Genomic DNA, 23,736 nt, shown 5'->3' with positions numbered 1-23,736 from the left:
TAGGTATATACTTGTGGAGTAAAGCAGCTATCCCCTAACTTGTCTGACATTATTATATTCTGACATTATATTACGAGGGTTTTCTGTATGCCTTCAACAGAAGTTGCCAAGGAAATGATCAGCCTAGTTGTTTTGCTGTTTTACCTCGTTATGCAATTTCCAATTAGCTTGAGTTATGCAACAGCAATAAACGTTAGTCTAGGCATGCTATAAACATCTGTAGTTCATATTAGTACTCGGTCTACTGTAAACCATGTTGTTTGTACAAACTTGTTAGCTAAAATAAACAAGCTGCTCCAAGATCCTTGACTGTACTTGCTAAGGGTCAGACAAGAGTTTTTAATTCAAGGTACCCAGCAAATCCAATCAAATTACCCCATTCTATTTACACACAGTAGTCTTAATATTCAACAAATGTTTGTTCCAAACCACAAATGTTTTGAGTTTCATTCCACTGCAGACAAGCCATAAAAGTACTTAAGGGTATTAGGTCAGGCCTGCACTTGAAAGATGTATAACGTTATTTACAAGTATACATATATATTTTTACCTAAATCATTATACTGGTAGACCAGGGTTAACAGCTTCCTACCTATATGAAGAAAAACAAAAAACCTCAAACCAGACAGCAGTATAACTTTATTCTGCTTCTCACACAGGAGCAGCTATGTATTTAAAAATACAAGCACTTCATTCATATATCACTATGTCTAAATTAGCTGGGGTTTGATGTTTTCATTATGCCAGAATAAAATGTTAAGAGGGAAACAAGGGATCACCTGGAGGAAATACTGGTATTTTCACCAGCATCAAGTCATGCAACAAGCTTTTCTGCAAGGGAGGCTCTGAGGGTTCTGCAAGCTGGAGTCCTGACTTTGTCTAGGAGGGACCCACCTTGCCCACAGGCTGCAGCCTCAGCTTGCCCAGTCCCCCCTCAGCTCCTGACCGGGAGGGTCATCAGAAAGCGAGGCATCGCAATCGGAAGAGACACGCTGGTGTACTTCCCAATAAATCCCAGATTTGCATCACACTGCAAACCCCCTCCAGACTACAATACCCTTAAAAGTGGATGCACTAGCTCTCAAAGCCTTGTTCCCTCAAAAATATTATTTATTTCAAATGAAAAACGAAACAAGGTTTTAATCATTGATTTTCCGTCTCAACAAAATGGGCTCTAGCAGACACACTTGCTGTATCCCTGACAGAGCGACCTCCACTGACAGAAGCTCACAGACTCGAAAATATTTTAAATCAAGTAACCATTTATATTCCCAGCAATATCAAGCATCTCCAGGAAGGCAGCAGAGTTTTGAAAGCACAGGAATGTTGGAATCCAGCACTTGCTCTGAAACCTGGGTGCTGCTCAAATTTCATTGTTATTAAGTCTCACTGTAGGACAAATATTTTCCTATTTAATAGTGAAATTGTTACTTACAATTACTGTTTACCAATTACTATTTAATAGCTATGGACTGGGATATCTTTACACTGATTTAAAAACTGTCAGCCACCCACAAAGTTTACAAACAGTGTTCTGGGTGGTTCCTGCTTCTCTGAGCTGTTCTTTTGCTTTAGCTGGTGGCAGGTTATAAGATGAAAGAAAAAAAATCCAAAGTTTTTTAAAAATATAGTTATCTATTTCTCACATACCTATCGTTGCTCTACATGGAAGAAGGCATAGTTTTGTTTATTTACTGTTCCAGCCTTAATTAAGCAAAGACTGTAGACCTACAGCTTGCACAAGATGAAGATAAACAACTGCTTTGGAAGTTACAAAAATTAAAAACAGCAAGAATACATTACATAGCTGTTCTCTGTTCCCAGAAAGAAAAGGGCCTGTAAGAAACCAAGTGTTCATTTACATGCCACAAACACCTTGGTTACAAGTCTTTAAAAGTCATTTGTAATAGTGGGGGTAAAAAGCAAACACAGAAATCCAGCAAAGCTGATCTAATGTGGCCCCTTAAATATTTTTGGTTTATGATTGTTAGATCAGTTTTGAATGGAGTTTCTTGAAAGCAGAGTTGCTTTATTCTACACAACTTTTCAGGGCACAGAACAAGACCGAGACCCTTGCCCATCAGAGTGCTGACCTCCTCGCTGCGCCTTCTGATCTGTACTAAAGCCACTTGAACCTCACCTGCCCAGCCCAGATTTTTGCCTCTTAAAGAATTCAGAATTATTTATTTTAGACCAAAGTTATACTTACAAGCATGTTCAGATATTAAAATTTGATTAAATTAGCATTACAAGTAGACCTTTAGGTCTAGTAGTAGACCAACATTTGTGCAAAATATTTTGTTCCACTGCAATCTTTTTCTAGTGGCAGGAACAAAATCATTAGTGGGCTGGACAGTCTCATTTGGCAAATTGTTTTAGCTAAGAAGAAAACAACGTGGGAAGGCTGGAAAGATATTATCTTTATTTTTCTCATTTAGAGTAATTTTTGTTTAAACTCTAGGCTTTTTTAATTAAAAAAGTATGAAAATGAAACCATTCTTTTAATGAGAAATACCGTATCATTTAAATTTCGGGCCACCAGAATTAATTTGCACAGTGATAGGTAGAAGTAACTGTGAGTACAGTAAAAAAAATGCATTGGAACACCACAAATTTCTGAAAACCCAGCCTAAGCCTTCCCCTGCAAACCAGTTTGAAATCGCAGTTCGGTGCTATTAAATAGGGATGCACGAGCAAATAATCCAGGAAGCTCAGTTTTCACTGCCTTGTTGATGCTTGGGGTGGAAAGTTAGATATGGCAAAACCACCGCAATCAAATAAAGAATCCTATCCAACACGACTCATCTAAAATTTTGATCCCTGAGGCACAAACTTGAGCTCAGCCTTGAAAGGGGAGTTTATCAGTAATTTTAGCTGTACAGTGTTATCTGCAGGACTGTAAATCAAGACCATATGATGCCAGAGATTTATAAAAAACAGGTAAGGAAGATATTACTTCTGCTCCGACCTGTGTCTCCTTCGACTACTCTGCACCCAAAAAAATACACTTGCTACAACCTGGCTCCGGGTGAAGCTCAGCCACTGCTTGCAGCAGAGCCAGGGCAGTGAGCCCTGCCGCAACCTGGAACCACCCACCCCTATCAATTCACCTGGCCAGGACCAAAAAACCCAAACGAAATACTTTTTCTGCACCAACGAGGGAGCTAGCTAATAAATGACATTTTTCAGCACAGCACTGAGTGGGTTTTTTAAGTGGGAGGATGGGCGTGAAGTTTCTACAGATATTACAGCAGAGTTAGTTAATTTATATGCTAAATATTCTGTATGGAGTTGAATCAAACGAGACTGTTAGGGTGAAGCAAACAGGAAATGAAACACTGACACAGATAACATGTCTCAAGAGTGAATGCCAAGGTTAAGAAAACAGAGGTGAAGCTATTAATGGAGAAGAGCCCACCTGTATAGCTCCAGCCCAACTGGAAGGCTGATTTTTTCCAAGCTCAAGCATATAAAAACCTTAGAGATTCCTAAACAGAGAAAGCAGTCGGTGGGGAAGGAGATGGAGAGCAGTAGTGAAGCATTTTGTAGGGTTTAAGAAGTTGTTCCCAAGCTACTGGTAATGGGACTGAATGGAGACTCAAATTCTGTGAGTAGAAGTAAGTTGACATAAAATGTACGTATGCAAACCTTTATTAACACCTTTTTCTGCAGTCTTGATAATGAATACTGGTTCTTAATAGAGTGAAAGATGTTGTATACATTTCACAGTCAAAAGATTCAGTAGGATTTAAGCAGAGGCTGGACTAGAGACACCCCCAACAGCCCTAACCTGAACGACTCTGTGAAATGACACCGCTTTCAATCCACAGGTTTAAGGAACTGAGTTGCATTTGCAGTGTGATCCACCTTTCAAAAGAACTCAATAAAACCAGAAAGATTATCTACAAAACAAGCAACATCAATATTCTTGTGAGCCCAGCCTAATCCCTGATCCCTTTACCAAAAATATCTGAGAGATCAGATGCAGCAATTATTCTTCATCTCAGCAACATTTAAAGTCACGATGACTATTATTTGCAGGGTGTTTTCACAATAACTTATCCATTTGTTTCCATATATAAGGATATGTAGCCTTTATCTGTAAGACACATAGAGAGTAAATACGGCTCTTCAGCTGACTGTATCCTTCCAGGAATCTTTACGACTCTATTTCATCATTAGCTTCAGAACATCTCCATGTTTGTTCCTGCCCCTTCATCCCACAAAATACCTTCCTCTGTTAAATGTCCACTAATGCAAAAGTATCCTTTATTATTATTGTGAATTCATATACCCCAGTCTTCTAAAGACTTCCTTTCTCATTGCTCATACCAGAACAAGCAAGCTTGTCAAAAAAATATACTGTGAAATATTTAAGCAGGATCTGAGCATACTTCATGCTCTCCAAATTTCTCATAGCAAGTCCCTGAAGAATAATTATCAGAAAGAATGAATTCAAGATAAAAATTCTCAAATATGATAGTATAATTTTTGCAACACTGCAGTTGGAATGATTAAACGTTTGGATCCAACTGGTGAAGTACTAAGACTTGTACATCTTCCTAATACCATAATACAGCTTCAGGGCTCTGATGATGTTCTTCTCAACAACGACATTCTCATCTCTGCAGATGTCCTCACTGAACTGCTTTTCACCAAAAGAGTTCCAAATTCCTGATCTTTGGATGTCAGCAGCATTTTTCCAGGCTAGTCCTCAATCTGTCTAGCTGGAAAGACTACCAGCTCCTACTAATCTCCTACCAGGAAAGCAGTCTGTTTACTTAGCACAGCTCTCCCAGGCATCTGCTTCCTGAGCAAAGCCATGGCAAGTGACATTTCACAAATTCAATTTTTTGGGGGGTTGGTAGCCTTATTCCATTTCATTTATTTTAGTGAAGCATATGGAACTAGCTTTCCTCACGTTTCTTACGAGGCAGAGAATGACACCACTCTTGCCATTGGAAGGTTCAACTGCAAGAACATACAGGGCAGAAACGTAGCTATGTCTACCTGCGATGCAGTAGGGACACATGCAGCATACGATTAATAGATTAGATCCTAAGATAGAACAGGGGCCCAGCCAAACACAACTGTCACCACAGCACAGTAATAAATATTCATAGCCAAATATAAAGGGAGGGAGAAAACAGCCCTCCAATTACAATTAAAAATGGACCTAAGCTTCCGAACTAATCAAATGAGGTAAGCAGCACTATAAGTCGTCTTAATCAAATCTTATCTGGTACAAATACTCTCTTGAGAGTTGTAGATATCCTAATGATGAGACAAAACGTATCCCCCTATAATTAAGTGGAAATAGGATTAATTGCTGTGGAGGCCCCAAGACCTTCCTTGAGCACAAATGGGAAATCTCCCACCATCACTGAGAAAAATTTTGTCAGCCCTGGGACCAGCTATACTGCTCGGTGAGACTCACCCCGGGCTGTCAAAGTATCGGAGTCTTTAGTTTGATAGAGACAAAATAAGATGAGAGGAAGAATTCAAGTAACCCAGCCTCAGGGTCCAGGATGCAGGCTGAAAGAAGGATTAGAGAAAGCATGGAAATCCCTTCAACTTTTGTTTTCCCTTATTTCTGCAACAGAGATCAGTGGAGACAGTAAATTTTTGTCTCTGGTATTTTAAAGATAAAGGGACACAAGCAGTGGAGAAACAGAAAGTTATTTTAAGGCAGACCAGATCTATGCAATTGGCTGAACTAACAGCTGTAAAATGCCCAGCAACCTTCCTTACTGTTGTCACAAAAATTCAAGTTTCAAATACAGAAGGTCTAGTTCAGTTACCTGAGTTGGTTGAGTAAATGCAAAGGAGCTACAGAAACAGTGTATTTTCTCAAATTATTGAATTTCAAAGGTGTTGACCTCCTTTACAGATGATGCTTGGATCGTGTCGCCTTCAATTTAAACGTGCACCCTCTGCTTTCAGTGCCTGCCTTTATCAAAATCCAACCCTGACCCAGCAGTGGTTAAATGCTGTTTTGACAAGGATGGAATTCCTCCTTGATCTAAACTAAACTCTAAATGCTATGGTGCAGCATTAACCACAGTCAATTTTAGTGTTCTAAACTAGTGCTAGTGCCTGAGGTATTATCAGACATATTCTAACATTTCCTTTAAAAAACAAGTGAGCAAAAAGAAAAAAAAAAAAAACAAAAACAAAACAAGAAACTTTAAATTTTTAAGAAAAAAATGTATTCTCATTACCAATTACAGTCACCGTGTATCATCTGCCATGTATCAATTGTTCAGGAGCACTCTGGTGTAAGCCGTATTTTTCCCAAAATTGTAATGGAATCATCTGCTCCCTAAAACATCATGAGGAAAAATACCTCCTATCTTAGGGAGAAAAAGATCAAAAATAACCCACTGAGCTGTGAATGTGCCAATCTAAGGTTTTATGTTCAGGCACTGCATCTTGCAGAAGACAAAAAAAATTCTGCTTCTCCAGTGCGTCTTGATCCTATGCACACTTTTTCTGTATTTCTTTGCTGTACCTTCAAATTATACAGGCTTCCACACCTGTTGTGCTCGTTGGAAAATATGGAAGTTACATGTACGGCACAGTTCCTTAGCTCCTCTCAGTTGTTAAGATATCAAAGGATTCAGAGTCTCTGAGAAGAGGGCAGTGAGATGAACGCATCTATGCACAATGCACCCTGGAGGAACCACATTACCAATATATATTGTCTCTAAAAGGTTCTGACTCGGCTCATGTTCTATTAGACGGCACACAGAGACTGGTTTGTCTTCTGATAGTTAAGCAGGCTGGCACTGAAGGAGTGTGTCAAGAACGTAAAATTCCCCAGGGAGAAACACACAAGTGGAAGTGTCTAGGGATGACCAAATTAGCTTTGCCAGAAGAAAGGCAAAATTTAATCCCAGTGTGCTTGTTAAGTTATCTTCCCCTTCAGAAAAGAAGAAGAAAGAAAAGGAGGAAGAGAGTGGATTTGCAAATGAAAAAGCACCGAAGAGCGGGTCAAGAAGCCAAAATGGGATAGAACAGGCATGCTACTCCAGAAAGGAAATAAAAATAAAAAGGGTTTCAAGAAAGAAACACAAAAAATAAAAGGAAGAAGGGAGAACACCTCTGGAATGAGAAATGATGGTACACACTATCTAACACACCACTAGAGGAGAGAAAGCGTGTGCACGTACACACACACATGCCCGTGACCTACAAATAACATTCAGCAAAATGTCTGTGTCTTCAAAATGCACACACACAATCATTTAGAAACAGCCCTACAGGTATTGCAGGATGATGCAGCCACTGACTTGAGGAAATTATCTCAAGGTTACAGAATTCATACCTTGCAACAACCATCATCTTCTCCAGCTGCTTTACTCAACTAGAATAAATGGGAGCTTTCCATGTCTGAGACTTGACCATCAAGGCAAGAAACAACAGAACATTAACCAATACTTGCTGCAGCTGCAAGCAAAGTGCGTTGATACATTCCCAATAAAAGTTTTGTTAAAAAAAAAAAAAAAATCTACATTACCATCAAACACTTTCAGACATGGCACCAGAATGTATTACTCTTCCAGTTACAATCACAGCAGTATCCACATAGTTTTGCAGATGGTAAGATTTAATGTGACAAGGTGATAATGAACTAACTAGTGTCAAAAGGCAAACTACTTTGGGCTGTTCACACAGGGTGCAACCATAAAACACCATGCCTTCAGTAACAGCCGCAGATGTAAATCGAATACACAGTTCTTTGCAAGCTTTGGGGATGACTTTTTTTTTTTTTTTTTTTTTTTTTTACTTTATAAACTACATACATCAAACTGACTTTCACAAAAGAGAAACAAAGTCTGTGTGATCTTTCTTTTTCTACTTTCCTAGTCCTCTTTTTCTAAGTAACATGGAGGTGCTGAAAAATCTTCCTCCTTCCCAAGCTGGGTCCTTCCAATACTTGATCGCTGACTCCTGCCAACTCTCCAAACACCTTTCTTTCTTTCCCCACTTGCTGTCCTGAGAAGGACCTCTTTGAAGCACTGAGCAAAATCAGGGATCTCTTTGCTTTGTTTTATTACCAGCTACAGCTTCTTGACCGAAATGCAGTGCAGTGGGACACAGAAAGGGCAATTCCACAGCTCCCTTACAGCCTAAATACCTGACTGTAACTTTTTGCACAAATACCATTCCCCTACCCAACCACTGGTAATTCCAATTTAATCAGTTGCACTTAAATATGCAGGAATGCTGCAAATGTTTGGTTTTCACATACTGAAAAGAATTATAATTACATTACAAAAGAAATCGTTTTTACTCAAAGCTTACATAGTTTATTCTTCTACAGATCGTGCAAAAATCTCTCGTCTAATTAATGGTCCTGAAATTACTTAATAGTGCCACTTAGAGAAGTGGGGACTAGTAAGGGTTGAAGCTAAAAGAAAAGGCAATCCCTAAGTAAAAAAGCTTACTGAATTCACTTACCAGCTTCTCTTAAAAAAAAGTTTATACTATAAATAACTTCTGTGGCAAAATATAAAAGTCACAAACACAAAGTGGTTTACACACCTAGCATTCACAAACTCAGAGACTTCATGTCTTCGAAATATACAGTAGAAAACTTGTATCAAAAGAAAAGGAAGAAAATCAGTGAAAATCACTCAGTCACTGAGTCTTCCTAGCCTCAGGTACATGGCATTTTCACCATTTTCTGTTGGAAAACAGAACACGTGTTAAATATTAGAAAGGTGGGGGGCGTTTTAACTATGACACACCAGCTAGCACTGGAAAGCCATGGAAATATGGTATTTGGTAGAAAGCGTTTAATATAGACAAATAATGTAAAACACATAACTCGGAGAAAAATATTCATGCTCTCTACCTGTTTGGAGTACTGTCTGGTGTTCAGAAGGACACACATATGACTCCACGTTTGCGCCTCATTACATCTGAGAATTGTACACTATTTTTGTCCTCCACCAGTGATTCCGTGAACCACCTTCCTGGTCGTGCGCTCCTTGCCCAGAATGTTTCCCAGTAGAGCTCTATCCCTCCCCCTGATTTTGGAAAAGGCCGCTGCCTTTGACAGCACACTACTGGGTTTACTTCTGATCTTGCATCTCTTTTTTTTTTATATCTAAACCTCGCGCTTTTTGGCACTCTCCTTCTATCCTCAGTTATATTCTGCGGCTGTGGCCAAAGAAACTGCAATTTTGTCTCAAGCTCTTTCAGCTAATTCTCTCAGAAAAGCCAACCTTCTGCTGGGCAAAAGTCCTCATGTGCTCTTGAATTTCTTCTTTGCTGTATCTGCATAGACAATAACTTGTGTGTTATCCCTGCCTTTGTGCTCTCTGTATTGTTCCTAGAGGTCCATGGCCTAATTTCTACTGCGGAGATCCTTCTCAGCCGTTACTATTGCAGCACGCACTTTCAAAGTTTCAACTTTCCAGAATTTATCAAATAAAACATACTCCTGTCAGCTTTTCTCTCCCCCGAGGAAACATGTTATCTCTTTGCTCAGTTTCCACTGATTTATTGGGCTCTGTTAATTATGCATTCTTAAGACTCACAAACACTAAGTTCCAGACTGATTTAATTTGTAGCTTTTGTAATATTCTTATGTGAGAACCTTCTCCTCTGCAACTTCTTATCCCGATTTTATTTCTTTCTGCTGCTGCTTTTACCTTTCATTCTCATGCTCTCTGTCCTTGCATATTTAATCATTAACTTTATATATACTGAAGTACTTTAGAGTATAGTCTGTTTGGAACAGTTTACTGAAAATAAAAGTTTATGGCATTTTAAAACAGTTTCTGTTAAGAGAGCATATTCTGGATTTGTTTTAAAAAGAGAGGTTAAGATTTATCACACCAGTAGAAGGAAGATTTTTACTCTATATTTTCTAACCTCTTGAACTGTAAATCGCATTTCTAATTACATCAGGTATTCTGAATGTCTAGGGGTAAGAGAAGCACTTAACTGAAACAATTACATTTGCTCTACAGTTTTAATTAAGCAACCCACCCAGCTGAAAACTAATAGATTAGTTCCTGTTGCTTGCAATACGTTTTTTGAATCACTGGGCACGAAAACAGATAACTTCTACCTGCCCAGCACTGGCAATTAAGTATGAAACTAGTTCATCTTTTCATGAGTCTTTCTTAACTCAGAACAGGTCCCATAAAGCTCTGTAACCTTTTCAAGAGTACATCAGAGTAAAAGTAGAAAGGGATACAAAGATAATTCAAATGTTTTCCCACTGACATTAGAAATCAGTATGTATATCAAAAAATATATGAACACAAGGCACATCGGCGCATGGCAGTTCCTTCTAGAAGCCAAATAGTGTGAAGATAGAGGCACGATCACCATTTTCTGGTATTAATTCCTTCAAGCAGAAGGAAACTAGTAAACTTGAGATTGTTTTTTCTCTATTTAAGACAAAGGCTGTAAATATAAAGATTACTGACCTTTGCACAAAATGCAACAAGCGTAACTACTTTTCATCAAGAGGGTTTTTTTAATATTGCTCTTCTAATCTTGAGTCTTTCATTAAGTTGATTCAGTGATTTGAAATCAAGGAAAAAAAGGAGATCGTAAAATTCCCCAATTTTTGATGCTAGAATTTCCACCCTTCCACAGACAAAATTAAATAGCTGTAACATAAATCTTTTTGTGGTAAGAAGCTGAACATGTCAAAATAATTTCCTTCTTACCTCAGCCTTGCGAATACTCTCTCTGGCTTCATCTATTTTCTGCTCCAGTTCTGCTCGGTTTTGCTCAGACATCACAGGCCCATGGCATTCTAGCTCTTCAAGTGTCTGTCAGAAGTAAGAAAATACAGCACAGATGTAGTAAATGTTAGCAAGCCATTTACATAGTAAGTATTTATGACAAGTCAGGGAAATTATTGTTTGATTAGATGTTGGGTTGACCAACAATAGTCCATTCCAGGAAAAAAGATGATGACCAAGGCAAAACACCACTTAAAAGAACAGTATTTCTCATGGAAATTCCACTTAGGGGAATGCTTCAACATCTTCATTAAAACATGATATTGTGGTATGAATCAACTCCTCTATATGTTGATAATTACATGTTTAAAATGGGTAATTTGCTTCACATTTATGTCAGGATGAAAAAGAGTTATCTTAAACACAGAGAGAGAAGTTGCTAAGCGTAGCCCTGCTGCAGGGGAAGCCAAGACAGGTTTCCTGCATTTGCAGGAATGTTGTGTCCAGAGGAGAATTTGCTGAATCATGGAAGACACAGTGGAGTTTCTCAGATTCACATACATGTATGTTGACTGCACAGATCCAAATGAAAAATAAAAAAAGCATGTGACTGTACAAATTGTCACCAGTTATTTGCAAATCTGTGCCTGGTTCAGTGACCATTTATGCATTTTGTGTTAAATCATCTTTGGAGAAAGATCAGAGGAGTATCAGGTGCTGGGACAAGAATCCAGGATGCTTCCTCCTTCCTCTGAGGAGTTTTTCCAATCATATTTTGGTTATAGACTCTGTTAACACCTGCTGTCTGGTGCTACAACTTCTGTTTTGCTGCTATAGAGTGACCCAGGTTCAGCAGAAGACTTAAGATGGTGAACACCTACTTTGATCTTGCTTCCTGCTTAGTGCACTCCCCTGGGTAGTCTGAGGAATGGCTCAAATCTCTAAAGTGGAACTAGAAGCCAGATCTTCCGTCTCCTGGGCAGCAGCTCACTGAATTCTATATGATATTACTGATATTGTAGTATAGAGACAATGTCTTTAACTGAATTTAGTCTATGCAAGTTAGGCTTGACCTGAGCATGTGAAACAGATGTTTTTAAACAGAAGTTAGCACAGGAAGTCAGCCCGGGTCGCAACACTCTCTCCAAAAAAGAGCAGGAGAGCCTTGCTGTAGATGTTTAAGGAACCCAGTGACCCAAGGGATGAATTTCTTCCAGCTGACTATTAGCACTCCTAGGCAGTCTCAGCTACATTCCTAAATACAACTACCTTAAGCCCCAGTTAAGATGCCCCAGTACAGCTCTAGGGTCTTCTTTGTTGATCTGTATACGTAGAAATAAATTTATCAGTATACACCTAATTTTGTGTTTCGCGTTAGATTTAAGTGTGCATTACTCTTAGATTTTCCTAGTGTTGAAAAGACTTTTGATATCCAAAAGAATACTTTTTTTTTTTTTAAGGGTATATATACACGATGTTGTGGAGATAAGAGAATCTCTGAAACCTCAGTTTGAACAGAAGGATGCTTTCTAGAATACAGAGGTAGGGCTGTAAGTTATTTTCAGTAAAGTAGAAGCTGTAACTTCAGATTTATATGGGAATACCAAAATGTACTGATGAACCAAAAAGTCTGAGGAGCTGCTAACCTGGCAGTTTGAGTGTATCATATCAAAAAAGGCTAAGATGAAAATGGCAGGTTGCTCAGAGAGATAACAGGACAAAATTACTTCCTTAGTGCTTGCAGCTTCTCTTTCATGCAGTGGGGAGCTGTAACGAATAAAATCTGTCAATGAATGTTTTCCTAACCTACCCGCTGACTGTGGACAATGTTTTTGTGCTCACGGGCTACCCGGGTAGCCCATTTCCGAGCCTCCTTGTTGAGGCTGTGCTCTTCAGTCGTTCCAGTTTCCGATTCCAGTTGTCGACTCTGGAACAGAAAACAAGAAGAGAACGAGTCATGACATAGACCTGGGGCCACCTCTGTAGATATAACGATACTTAGTTATAGGATAACTTTATATTACATTTATCAGCCTGGGATCTGGTTCTATACAAAACAAGGAAGATTCAACAAAAGCAACTCTCTTCCTTATGAACTCTGTGATGGTACCATGTTGTGGAAAGCCAACTATGAAACCAAAGCAAAGTTCACAGGAATTCACAATTCAAATGTCTCAGGAAAATCAACTGAATACCAAACACAATTCTACTGCAATGAAAGACATTCATGATGAATAAAACTGAAATACCGTTTCACCCATATACTGTACCAAAGACATGAAGAATAACTAGCCAAGGAAGTCACCTAATTCCTAAAATAAACATGCATTACAGGAAGTGAAGATGAAAGGTTAAGTGTGATCTGATGGGCCATTTAGACTTACTCTTTGTTATCTGTGATAGAGCCATCAAACATTTTAGAAGAGCACTGAATTTCTGACCAAAAAAATTTTTTGTCTGCAAAACAACAACTCAAATTTCAAATCACATTTTTGATATTGTTTCATCTTGCGCCTGTTTTTATTGTGTCAATAACAAAAAAAATTTCTCCCCCTCAAGAAATGACAACTAAAACAAGATGAAGTAGTTCTCTTCTGTCTACAGATTGAACAGAACCCGTTCGAAACTCTGAAGACAGACTTCCCAGCATTCAATTACTGAAATAATTTCCAATCTTTCTGTAACTTCTGTTAGTGGAATACCCAGTGCATTTATATACACATCTCAGTGTTTAGGACATAAATCAGTCTCCATCTTTCCACTGAAGTGGGTTTCCTGATATTCCTTCTATATTTGTGGGTATTCTGTACACATTTACTGCACCTATACTGCATAAGGATAACTATTAATAACGATTCTGGAGAGTCCAACAAAGGGCCATAAAGACTGGAGCATCTGTCCTACGAGCAGAGGCTGAGAGAGCTGGGGCAGTTCAGTCTGGAGAAGAGAAGGCTCCGGGGGATCTCATCAATGTATATAAATACCTGCAGGGAAGGTGCCAAGAGGACAGAGCCAGGCTCTTCTCAGCGGGGCCCAGTGCCAGGAGCAGAGGCCATGGGCCCAAAATGAAACACAGGAGGGTCCCTCGGAACATCAAGAAACACTTTGTCACTGTGAGGGTGACCGAGCACTGGCACAGGTTGCGCAGGGAGGTTGTGAAGTCTCCATTCCTGGAGAAATGCAAAAGCCACTCGGACACGGTCCTGGGCAACCAGATGACCTCCAGACGTCCCTTCCAACCTCAGTCAGTCTGTCATTCTATGATTTTTTTTTCTGAGCCAGTCTCATACTCTTCTCATCAGTAAAATTAGCTGTGAGAAGACATTATATTCACCCCACCTTCCTGAGTGTGCTCCCGGGACAACAGAACAGATTCTTACAACAGACATTTCAGTGGTTTCTGCAATTTAAGTTAATCAATACTCCAAAGGAGATCTTCAAGAACAACTCCTTTTCCTGGAGGACTTGCTGACTCATGCACATCTCCCTACAGAGACAGTCACTGCAGCCCAGAGCCACCCACCCCACATTCCTTTTTATCACGAGTCCTCTTCAGGCTGATATAGTTTTTGCATCAACCAGAAAATCCGCTTATGAAGTATCACTCAAGAGAAGAGAGTATGCTTAGTGCTGTTCAAAACAACCAGAGGTTGTATATGCATGTGTGAAAGAAATTACTTTCATTACTTTCTCACTCTCTATGGTTCAAAAGACAGGATTTCTCTTCATCAGATGTAGTCTGAAACTAGAAGAAGATCCCACAAGAATAAAAAAGTTGTTTAGGAAGGAGGAATTCAAGGTTAGCTAGCAGGAAAAAAGTAAGAGAGCAGAAAGACAAGGAATTATTTTCAGGCTAGCTGAGATGCCTCCAGGTGATGCCGAGGAAGAGATGGTGTTACCAGCTATTTTAGCAAGCAAAGTGGTACGATCAGTGTCAAGGAAGGAAGATAACTTTAATACCAGCATTTGGTATAGACTGGAGTAAAATCAAGAGATACTGGGAAGTGAACTAAAGTGATATTGAAAGCAAAATTTTCATGCCTTTAGATTACACTGCCCTCATGGGAGAGGCAATAATACTAACTTAAGCTAACATCCTATCAGAGGATTTAATTGAAAATGAGGCAAAAATTGGTTCAGCTTGTTATTTTGTTCAGCTAAGCTCCTTTTCATCAAAATTGAATCTGGCCTTTATTCTTATTCATCCTTTTATTACAAGATAGCTGGGGGTAGCGGATTCAAGGGGGTTGTGGAAAAGATGATTGCCAATGGTAGAGGCAAGTGAGGGAAAGAAATACAACCCCTACACACACACACACAAAAGCACACACACTCCCACCACAGGGCTCTGAAATATATCTAATGCATATATTAATAGACATCAAAAGAGGGGCACAGGGGAGGTAGTATCCCAGTGTTGCTCACAGTGACCAAAAAAAACCCCAACTCAGGAGTCTTTTACAATCCAGTATGAGATGTCAAGATATTTTAGCTCAACCCAGAAACAAGTATTTCCATGAAGTTCACCCACTGGAGTGGGACAGAGCCCATGTCAATGGTATTTTCAAAGTAAAAGGAATTGTCAGACAAGACGTAGAGCAGCCCAGAAGAGGAGGAGGTAAGTTGTAAGCATGTAGTTGGCTCTGGCGTGAACAGGTATGAAGGCAAAGCTGCCTACCAAGCAAAGAACAGAGGGGTGCAGCTCTTTTTACCCATCCCCTCAGTTTAAATATTAAGTTGGCTTTTGTCTGCTTTTATTGAGTTGGCTTTATACGATCACATTTCTTCATTGCTGTTTGAGCTCTTTAATTACCTATGTTAAGCTACCGCACTAGGTCACTGCAAAACGTGAAGAGGACAAGCACATGGATTTCTTCAGACACATCCAATCCTTAAGATAACATCTGACCTCAGTTTCTTCCAGCTTCTTCCACAGCTTCCAGCTAAGTCTTAATAGCTGCAAATCTGAGCAGAATCATTTGACATTGCCTCTCCCCTATAAAACATCTCGTAACAAATTCTTAGTGTTCCCACTGGCCTTGCTGCTACTCAGCATCTCATTTTCATTAAGAAAGAATACTGACTTCTTTTCAGTCTCTTGATAACCTTCCACATTATACCAAGTGTGTTTTTGTTTTTTTTAATCTATTTATCAAAAGCACTTGACCGAAAAATGAACGCAAACTTTGTGGCTACTCCTAAGGGCATACTAAAAAATAAATGAATTGTTATTGGATCAGAGTGGTTATGTCAGTTATTCATAAAGCAGTATTGTATCCAAGCAGATCTCACTCTTGCTTAAAGGTCTAAAAGTAAACAACATAAAAATGGGGTAAAATAACAAGAGTTGGGAAGAAACCTAAAGCTGTGGTCTGTGGATATGAAAAAAATAAGCAAGAGCAGGAGTCAAGATCTAGAGGCAAAATTTAGTCACTTGGGGAAGAAGCTGAAAACAGGTATTTGTATGCTGGACAAGACCAGAGAGCGTGGTGGAAATGCACAGTCTGAATATTTGGCTGAGAAGACAGTGAAAGGAGAAAGGTTTCAAACCCATCAGGATCTGGAGTGCTTCCTGAACAAATGGAGCTGGTGTGGACTGGAGGGACTTCACTGGACCCGTGACAGACCAAGCTGACGGCACTTAAGGCGGCTTGAAGGAACTTATAAGCAGAGAAGCAGTAGCAAGCTGACTGGCATGCAAGAGTACATGCTTCAGGAGAACCTCAAGGATGACTTGAGAAGTCTGTATCCTCAGGTAAAGATAGGCTAGAGGGGTATAGCAAGTATGAAACGGAAAACCAACTGCCATTTAAATAGGTATGAAGAAAGGAGCTAAACCAGAGATTTATCTGCTGTAGACATAAAAATCAAAATTGTAAGGAAGAAGGTGGGGTAACTGAAGTGTCTGGTCCTAACCTGATTTACTAAATTAAGCACTTGCTTAAATGTTTTTAGGACTGGAACTTGGTGGTGGCAAGATGTCCAATGACTCAATTTAACCTCTTCCAAAAAAGAGGGAAACCAAAACCACTTACCATGGCCAAGGAATGAAGGAAGAGCCAAAAAACCTGAGCTAAACATAGATGGCCATTCCACTCTTCTCTCGGGGTTTAGATTACAGTGAAAGCAGTGTTTAGTGCTAAAAATTCAGTTGCACAACCAACAAAGTACTAGACGACTCCAACCAGCTAGGGAGCTTACAGGCTAGCAGTGCTGTTTCTTAAATTAACAAATGCATTTAGTCTGTAGACACGTCGCTTCTCCATTTTTGTCTGAAATGTTGTTGCAGGTGCAGAAGTTGCCTCATGACAGGGACAAACACACAGCTTGCATTCTCTTATTTATGCAGTTATATCTGGATGCAGATGGCATGTGTACATTTTTAAGAGGAAAAAAGAAGTTGGCCCTTGAGCCTAAAAACTCCTTATTTTCATAGCTGAAGACTAAAAAAGTTCACTTCAACAAAGGAAAAAAGTAGTAAACATTTACTGCATGCAAATCACCAACATAAAACACACCTAAAAATCATGGCCTTTTCTTTTAAAGAAGTGAAAACAAGATGTTACCATGCCAATGCTGAAAAGCAAGCTCAACTTTATGATCAACACTTCTAGGAAGGAGGAAGGAATATGCATGACATTTTTCACACAACTCGTAGCTAAACACAGCAGTTGTAAGAAAATTGTGAGTCAAGTTCAGTGCTCATTTTAGCCTACCGATGTGGAACTAATCTGATTTTAGTTTAGCCAAGAGTAAGCTAGGACTAACTTGCATTTCAGTAAATTTTCAACATTTCAAACAGGACACCTTTCATCTTTAAAAATAATGATTATTTGCATAAAGGGGATTTTTTTCCACTCAGAAGAATAAATAAGGATCTATATCCACTATTAATAAGTTACACAAACTTCTGTACCTCTGTACATATGATAAAGCTAAAACCAAACCAACCTGCTATTGCTGCTTTATATAATCACATTCTGTTTTTTACTCTAATAAATTAACATCTCACAGTGGTGAGTGTTGAGGGCTGCAGAAGGGTAAGGAACATCCTATCAGGCAGGGAATAAAGAAAATAATTACATTTAAACTCATTACAAGAAAGACGGTTCTGGGACATCTGAACAGAGAAAGGGGATCCTGGGACTTTTTGACATCATCTGGGCTGAAAAATAGCCCCACCATGATTGCATGTTTTTTACTGAAGAATTTTTCTATAGCAAAATATTTAAATCGCAACAAATACTGAAGCTACTGTCTGACATCTGGTGTAACTGAAACTCTCCTCACTAAAAGTACCCATGAAAAAAACAGTTGTAAAGCCATACATATGAAATAATTTATTCAGTTTATTTTTAGGGGGCTGTTTATTCTTAATTCTGCTTCAATAATTATTTCAGGGGGTCGCTGTCCATCAGCTAGAAATCTCCTCTGAAACATATTATGTGCAGAGATTGTTGCAGCAGCTGATGCCAAACATCTTAGGATCGGGTTATTGTAAAGGTTGTAGCTCTGTTTTTTCCCATCTCTGTTTTGGGTTTGGGTTTTTTTTTGGTTGGTTTTTTTTTTTTTTTTTTTTTTTTTTGAAACACTAGAATCTTAAAAGTACTGTGTTTTTTTTTTTTTTTTAATTAAACATTCATTTTTTAAACGTACAGTGATTAATAGAGCTTTGTTGCTCCTAGGGCCTGATGTTTTTGTATTAAGCACTTTTGTTATATAGCAGAGATGAAAAGCCACAAATATTTTTAAATTTTAATCTTACTTATTTTTAAAAGCTTTTAATCTTCTCACTGAAATTAATTTTGAAATTAGAGTGCAGTATTTTTTCATTAGTGTACTTCCATTCTCACCCTCATAATTATTCTCATTTGCCACAGCTATCACAGCAGCTGTACTCACACCTAGCTTTTCCAAAAATCTGTAGTGCATTCTACTATGACTAGAAATACAGAAAAATTGCTCTCATGAGGTAATCAAAGGAAAAAAAGAGCACCTTCTGAATCAACTTTGACACAGAGAAGTTGATTTCATTGATATTTTCAATGCAATACGAACAAAGATCTATTTCTTAAGTGGCCACTTCTCTCAAGTATTACTTCTGCTCTCTAGTCTCACTGTTAGAAATGTTTCAGAGCTTTGCTTAAACAGTGTTTCTCAACTGTAAAAACAAGAATACTAACAGCGTGCTCTCTAAATTAAAATAAAATAAATTAGGTAGTGAGCCAATTTCAGCTCATTATACTTAAAGTAAAACAGAAACAATGTTAACATTCAACCCAAGATAAGAGAGCCAGTAACTCTGGGGTGTGGACCCGCCCTTTTCTTCAAACTAAACTTTCAATATTCAACCTCAAATATGAGTATTATATGTCAGACATTATTTTAACCACAACTGGGCTGGGAGGAATTAAACAAAATTGATTTTAGTCATGTTGGCCACGCACAAAACGTGTCAAGTTATACAGGGAATGTGCAGCTTTGCCAGTCTCCCACTTTCATCTACTTTACCTGAATGGCAGCGATAATTCCTAATACGTTATACATTGATAAAATTAATTTTTTTTTTTTTTTAATTTTAATTTAGTTTCAAAAAAGTTTTAGTTAAAAACAGTCAGCTTACTCTGTTCTGGTAAGCACAGACTACTCTAAATACAGAAGAATAGTGCATTCTCCGAACTTGTTAGCTTGGGTTTACTTATGTGAGGGATTATTTTTTACTAGCAGTTTATATTTCATGAGCTTTTTTTGTATTTAAATATTTATATCAAAAAATATTTATATTCAATAATTATAAAATTAGAATATAACGTTCTTTAGAAAACAAAGTATTTTTAAAATATTTAAACATATTTAATACTAAGTAAGTTTTAAATATATTTTAAATATTTAAATAAATTCAGTGGTAAATGCTGAATTGTGTAAATAGTTCTGCATGCAGGGACAGAAACCTGCTAAAAGTAAAGTCTGACAAAGCAGAGCCCTCGACTGAGCCCTGATTCTCATTTATACAGTAATTTCTATTTACTTTCAACCCCCCGAGCACTAGCAGAGCTGAGAAAACATGCCTTGCAACAAGCAAGACTGATGTCCTTTTTGTAAGTATAGTTTATATAACTTATATATCTTAATATAAGCTGCTCAGAAATTCAAGATATTCTTCTGTGTATGATAGTGAAATGAAATTCATCCTTATTCTCACAATCTATCCGGGAAACTTGTACATCCAAATAACTAAGGGTGAAACGGCAAAACTTTCCACGGATCTCACTGAGATGTTGTTTTTCTGCAAACTGCAGTGAGAAAAATATTTTTTTTTCACATCAATAAACTGTCATACAAATCAGATTTGGCTACATTTTTTACTTGCGTGATCAAAGAAAACGCCAGCATCAGTAATGTACAGGGGGAACTATAGTCACAGGCAACACGTCAATAAAAAACAGGAAAAAGACCTCTAAAGTTTAGTGTCAGCTTTTTGTTGCCATTTTACTCCCACATTATGGACGTGCTTTTTGCTGTCTGGCTCATTTTCTCACGTGATAACAAGTGGTTCAAGGAAAAAATCTTTTCCAAACAGGAAACAGAGAAAAGCTGGCTAATTTCCTTTATATTTTGCCCCGTTCTTATGGCCAGGGCTTATCTGTGAAGCATGGGGACAGTATGTTTTCAACACGACAGATTTCTGCGGACTTAATAAATATCATTTGCCTCGTGGGAGGATGTTTGATGATTAAACTGTCACTACACTGAATATAGCAGCAGCCTCGGTGTAAAGCCAGCATGTGCTGACTGGTTTTTCTTGTGAGGCTAAAGGTATTTCAAGATACGCTCTGACTTTTTCTATCTTGCTGTTCATAAAGGCCTAATCCGTTTTGTGAATTCATTTATTGAAAGGATTAAAGCTGGTTGGGAATTTATTAGTAATTTCCTACTGAATACTTTTCAAACAAACCATTTCCTTAAGGGAAAATGGTTTGTTTTAAAACATTTTTTAAAACTTCCTTTTTTAAAAATATGAATTTATGTCAGTGAGACACTGAAACAATCTAAATAATTTAGTAATATGAACAAACATGTAAAATTAAGCTCAAAACAATTTTTTAGGTAATGGGAGATAGTAGTGGGCTTCTCTTTGTGGACACTCAAGAGTCTACCTTTCAGCCAGTGTTAGTGTGATGTTGGGGAAAGAAAAATTCTGAAAATTGATAGAAAACCACTTCATACCTTAGGAACAGCCTCTTTTGGAGGCTCTGACTGTGCCTGTTGAGAGTATTTTGAAAGTAAATTGAGCTGTGGGCTTTGTACCTGACTCAACGATTGCATGGCAATCTATTCTGCGTTAATCTTTGTCAACGGCTCTTCCCACATCAAACAAAAATTCGAGAAGGACCATGTAAAACTAGAAATTACAACAACATTCACAGCTCTCCACGGAGGTGAGTTCCACATCCATATTGTTTGTAACATTCTTCTTGCCTACAATACTCAAAATTTCATTCCAGTAGTACATAAATTCTCCAAACTTTGACCCCAATTACAGTGGATCAGGTACTTAGTCTGAAGAGAGGCCATAATTTGTTCTTTGAAAAGGTTAATATTAAACAATTGATTGGATGTATTAATCACTTTACTTATATTTCTTTCAGTGTTAGTCTTTGATGTGAAAATTATCATGCATAACCCACAAAACTAAAAGCTAACTGATAACCTCTGCAAATCATCTACAAAGAGAATATGTGGCAAAAGAATGCTTGATAATTATTCTTCAATTAAATGTTGTTCAACTAATTAGAAAACATACAATTTCTGACAAATTCAAAGCCTGAGCAAAAGCCCTCATTCTCTTGTACTTACTGATTAAAAATGGTGAATGTGTAACCTGCAATTGCCCAGGTAGGGTTCTGTTAGCTGAGCATAATTATGCGGATCATAAAGAAGCCTGCATAATTTTATTTATTTTTGTGACAACTGCTTACAACATAAGCAGCTAGAAGCTCAAAAAAAGACAGTGCAGTGAAGAAATGCAGTAATTCTACAGCCCAAGTGGGTTAGACAAGTAAAGAAGTCACTGCAGCTGAGGTACTGAGACAGCTTTAGACATGAACAACCCATTTGTTGCCTCTAAAAAGCTCCTGAAGTTGAGCAGTACAAGCAGCGCACATGTACGCCGTCAGACCACACACGTGCCATGTCAAAGCATCATGTAATTTTTAATGTTGAAGAGTTTAATAAGAGTGAATTACAGTTCCATTTTACATGGGGATAGCCCTCTGGAAAAAGAACAAAATTAAATTAGTAATAGGACTGCATTTCACCAGTGCATACTAATAGCCTCCAGTTGTTATACAAGCTTCCCCATCCACATTAGAGAAGTAACCAATTACACACATCACTATCTTGAGCTGTGAAATTTTAATTCATGGCCCCAAAAGATTAGAATATCAATTACAAATGCGGTGCAAGTGCAAAAGATAAGTGTGAAGCTGATCCCCACAAATAACAGTTAAATTGCTTTTTCCTTCTTTAACTTAAGTCTCGCTGTGGAAAAAGTTTTTCTTGCCTTTTTTTTTTCATTTTGTATCTATGTTATGCATTCTGTTGCCACCTCTGAATGAGTGTAAATTCAGCATCCCGAGCCTCATGCACAGCGATAAGGACACTACTATATACCTCTGCTATAGTCATTCTCATAGCACTGACAGGTGAGGGCTCAATATCCACCAGCTGAACTGCATTGAAACTCTGGATGCAGGGATTGCACAAGGATGAAAACACACAGCAACAAAGGTTAGAAAGGCAGGGCAAGGACAGTTAGATTCTTCTCACTGTATTAAGAACAACCTAAAACTTGATGGAAATAACTGACTCTGAACAAAAGGAGCTGGAAGAAAAAACAAAAATCACAGTTTGTTAAAATGGAAAGACAAAGGAAACTGTTATAGATGTTAGTGTGTCTGGAAAAATCACTCTTATGTGTCTATTAACAGGGTTCTTGAATTTAATCACCTGAACTGGAGATCAAGCCATTTCTGTCCAAATCAGTTTACTAATGAATTCAAGTAATAAAAAGCTGCACACGGTTAACTTTTTTAAAGATCTAGACTTAATTTAAACGGTTATTTCTTAAAGTAACACTAATAACGTCAGTGGAACATCAACAATCCACTGCTATTACAGTGCTGTTTCGAAATGTATTTACATACTATGATTTACTCAATTGAAATATCATTAATGATTGCTATGGAAGCAACACATAACCAAAATAATATTTTCTGAAATTATTCTGGAATGCAATGTTTTAACAGTATTCTTTCAAAACCAGTAGATTATTGTATGTATCTACAGGCATTCCTTGAGTAATTAGGAGGTATATGGACACTTTATTTGGCATAGCACCACACATGTTATAACCCAGTATTAGTGAGCATTACGAGAAGCTCAACAGCATGAGAAAAAGCTAACAAAATGCAGTAAGAATTACACTGAAAGCAGAGAAACACAGGACTGCTAGTCACAATCTGGAAGCAAAACCAGATTCTGCTCTTCTGTGGATGATGCTGAGCCTGTGTGATGCTTTTGTTATGATATCCCACCTACTGCAAGCAGAGCTGGTGCAATCAGGCCGCTATCCCTTTCTTTTCCAAAAATATAGCGTGAGGTTAAACCAGTCTGGGATACCAGTGAGCACTATTCTCTTACCCATTTATAGCAATATTCTTAAAAATAGAGCAAGAACAAATGAATCAAGGAATTCAGAGGGGTTCTTACAGTGTCACTGTCACTTGGTTGGAACTGGAAAGGCTGAGGTTTGTGAAACACAGAGTTCTCCTGTAAAAACAGCTGTAGATTGTAATCCCGCACCACCTGAGAAAATAAGAAATGCCATTTAGACTGGGTATTTTGTAAACTTAAAAATATGCTATATAGTCACATTAGGCCAGTGTTTTAAAAAGAGATCAAATCTGCAGCAGAACCTTGAATGCAACAAAAGGAAATATAAGACCTGATTCTGGGTAGTTCC

The 23,736-nt window shown here is 38.1% G+C and overlaps 1 protein-coding gene across 2 annotated transcripts in view; it reads right to left on the bottom strand.

Moving 5' to 3' along the window:
* FCHSD2 (FCH and double SH3 domains 2) overlaps window positions 1-23,736 on the bottom strand; it is a 163,049-nt gene that overhangs the window by 15,080 nt on the left and 124,233 nt on the right. The window contains exons 10-13 of one of the 2 annotated variants that reach the window (XM_032990862.2): window positions 23,484-23,579; window positions 22,386-22,457; window positions 12,523-12,639; window positions 10,695-10,799 (exon numbers count right to left, since the gene is read on the bottom strand). In XM_032990862.2, the coding sequence (XP_032846753.1) occupies window positions 10,695-10,799; window positions 12,523-12,639; window positions 22,386-22,457; window positions 23,484-23,579 (390 nt within the window). The remainder of the gene's footprint in view (window positions 1-10,694; window positions 10,800-12,522; window positions 12,640-22,385; window positions 22,458-23,483; window positions 23,580-23,736) is intronic. The other variant, XM_032990863.2, reaches the window with a different exon arrangement.

This window comes from Tyto alba, unplaced genomic scaffold (assembly GCF_018691265.1).
Source record: "Tyto alba isolate M040663 unplaced genomic scaffold, T.alba_DEE_v4.0 Super-Scaffold_2, whole genome shotgun sequence".
NCBI lineage: Eukaryota > Metazoa > Chordata > Aves > Strigiformes > Tytonidae > Tyto > Tyto alba.
The sequence above is the reverse complement of the archived record's forward strand: the minus strand, read 5'-3'. Positions and strand labels throughout refer to the sequence as shown.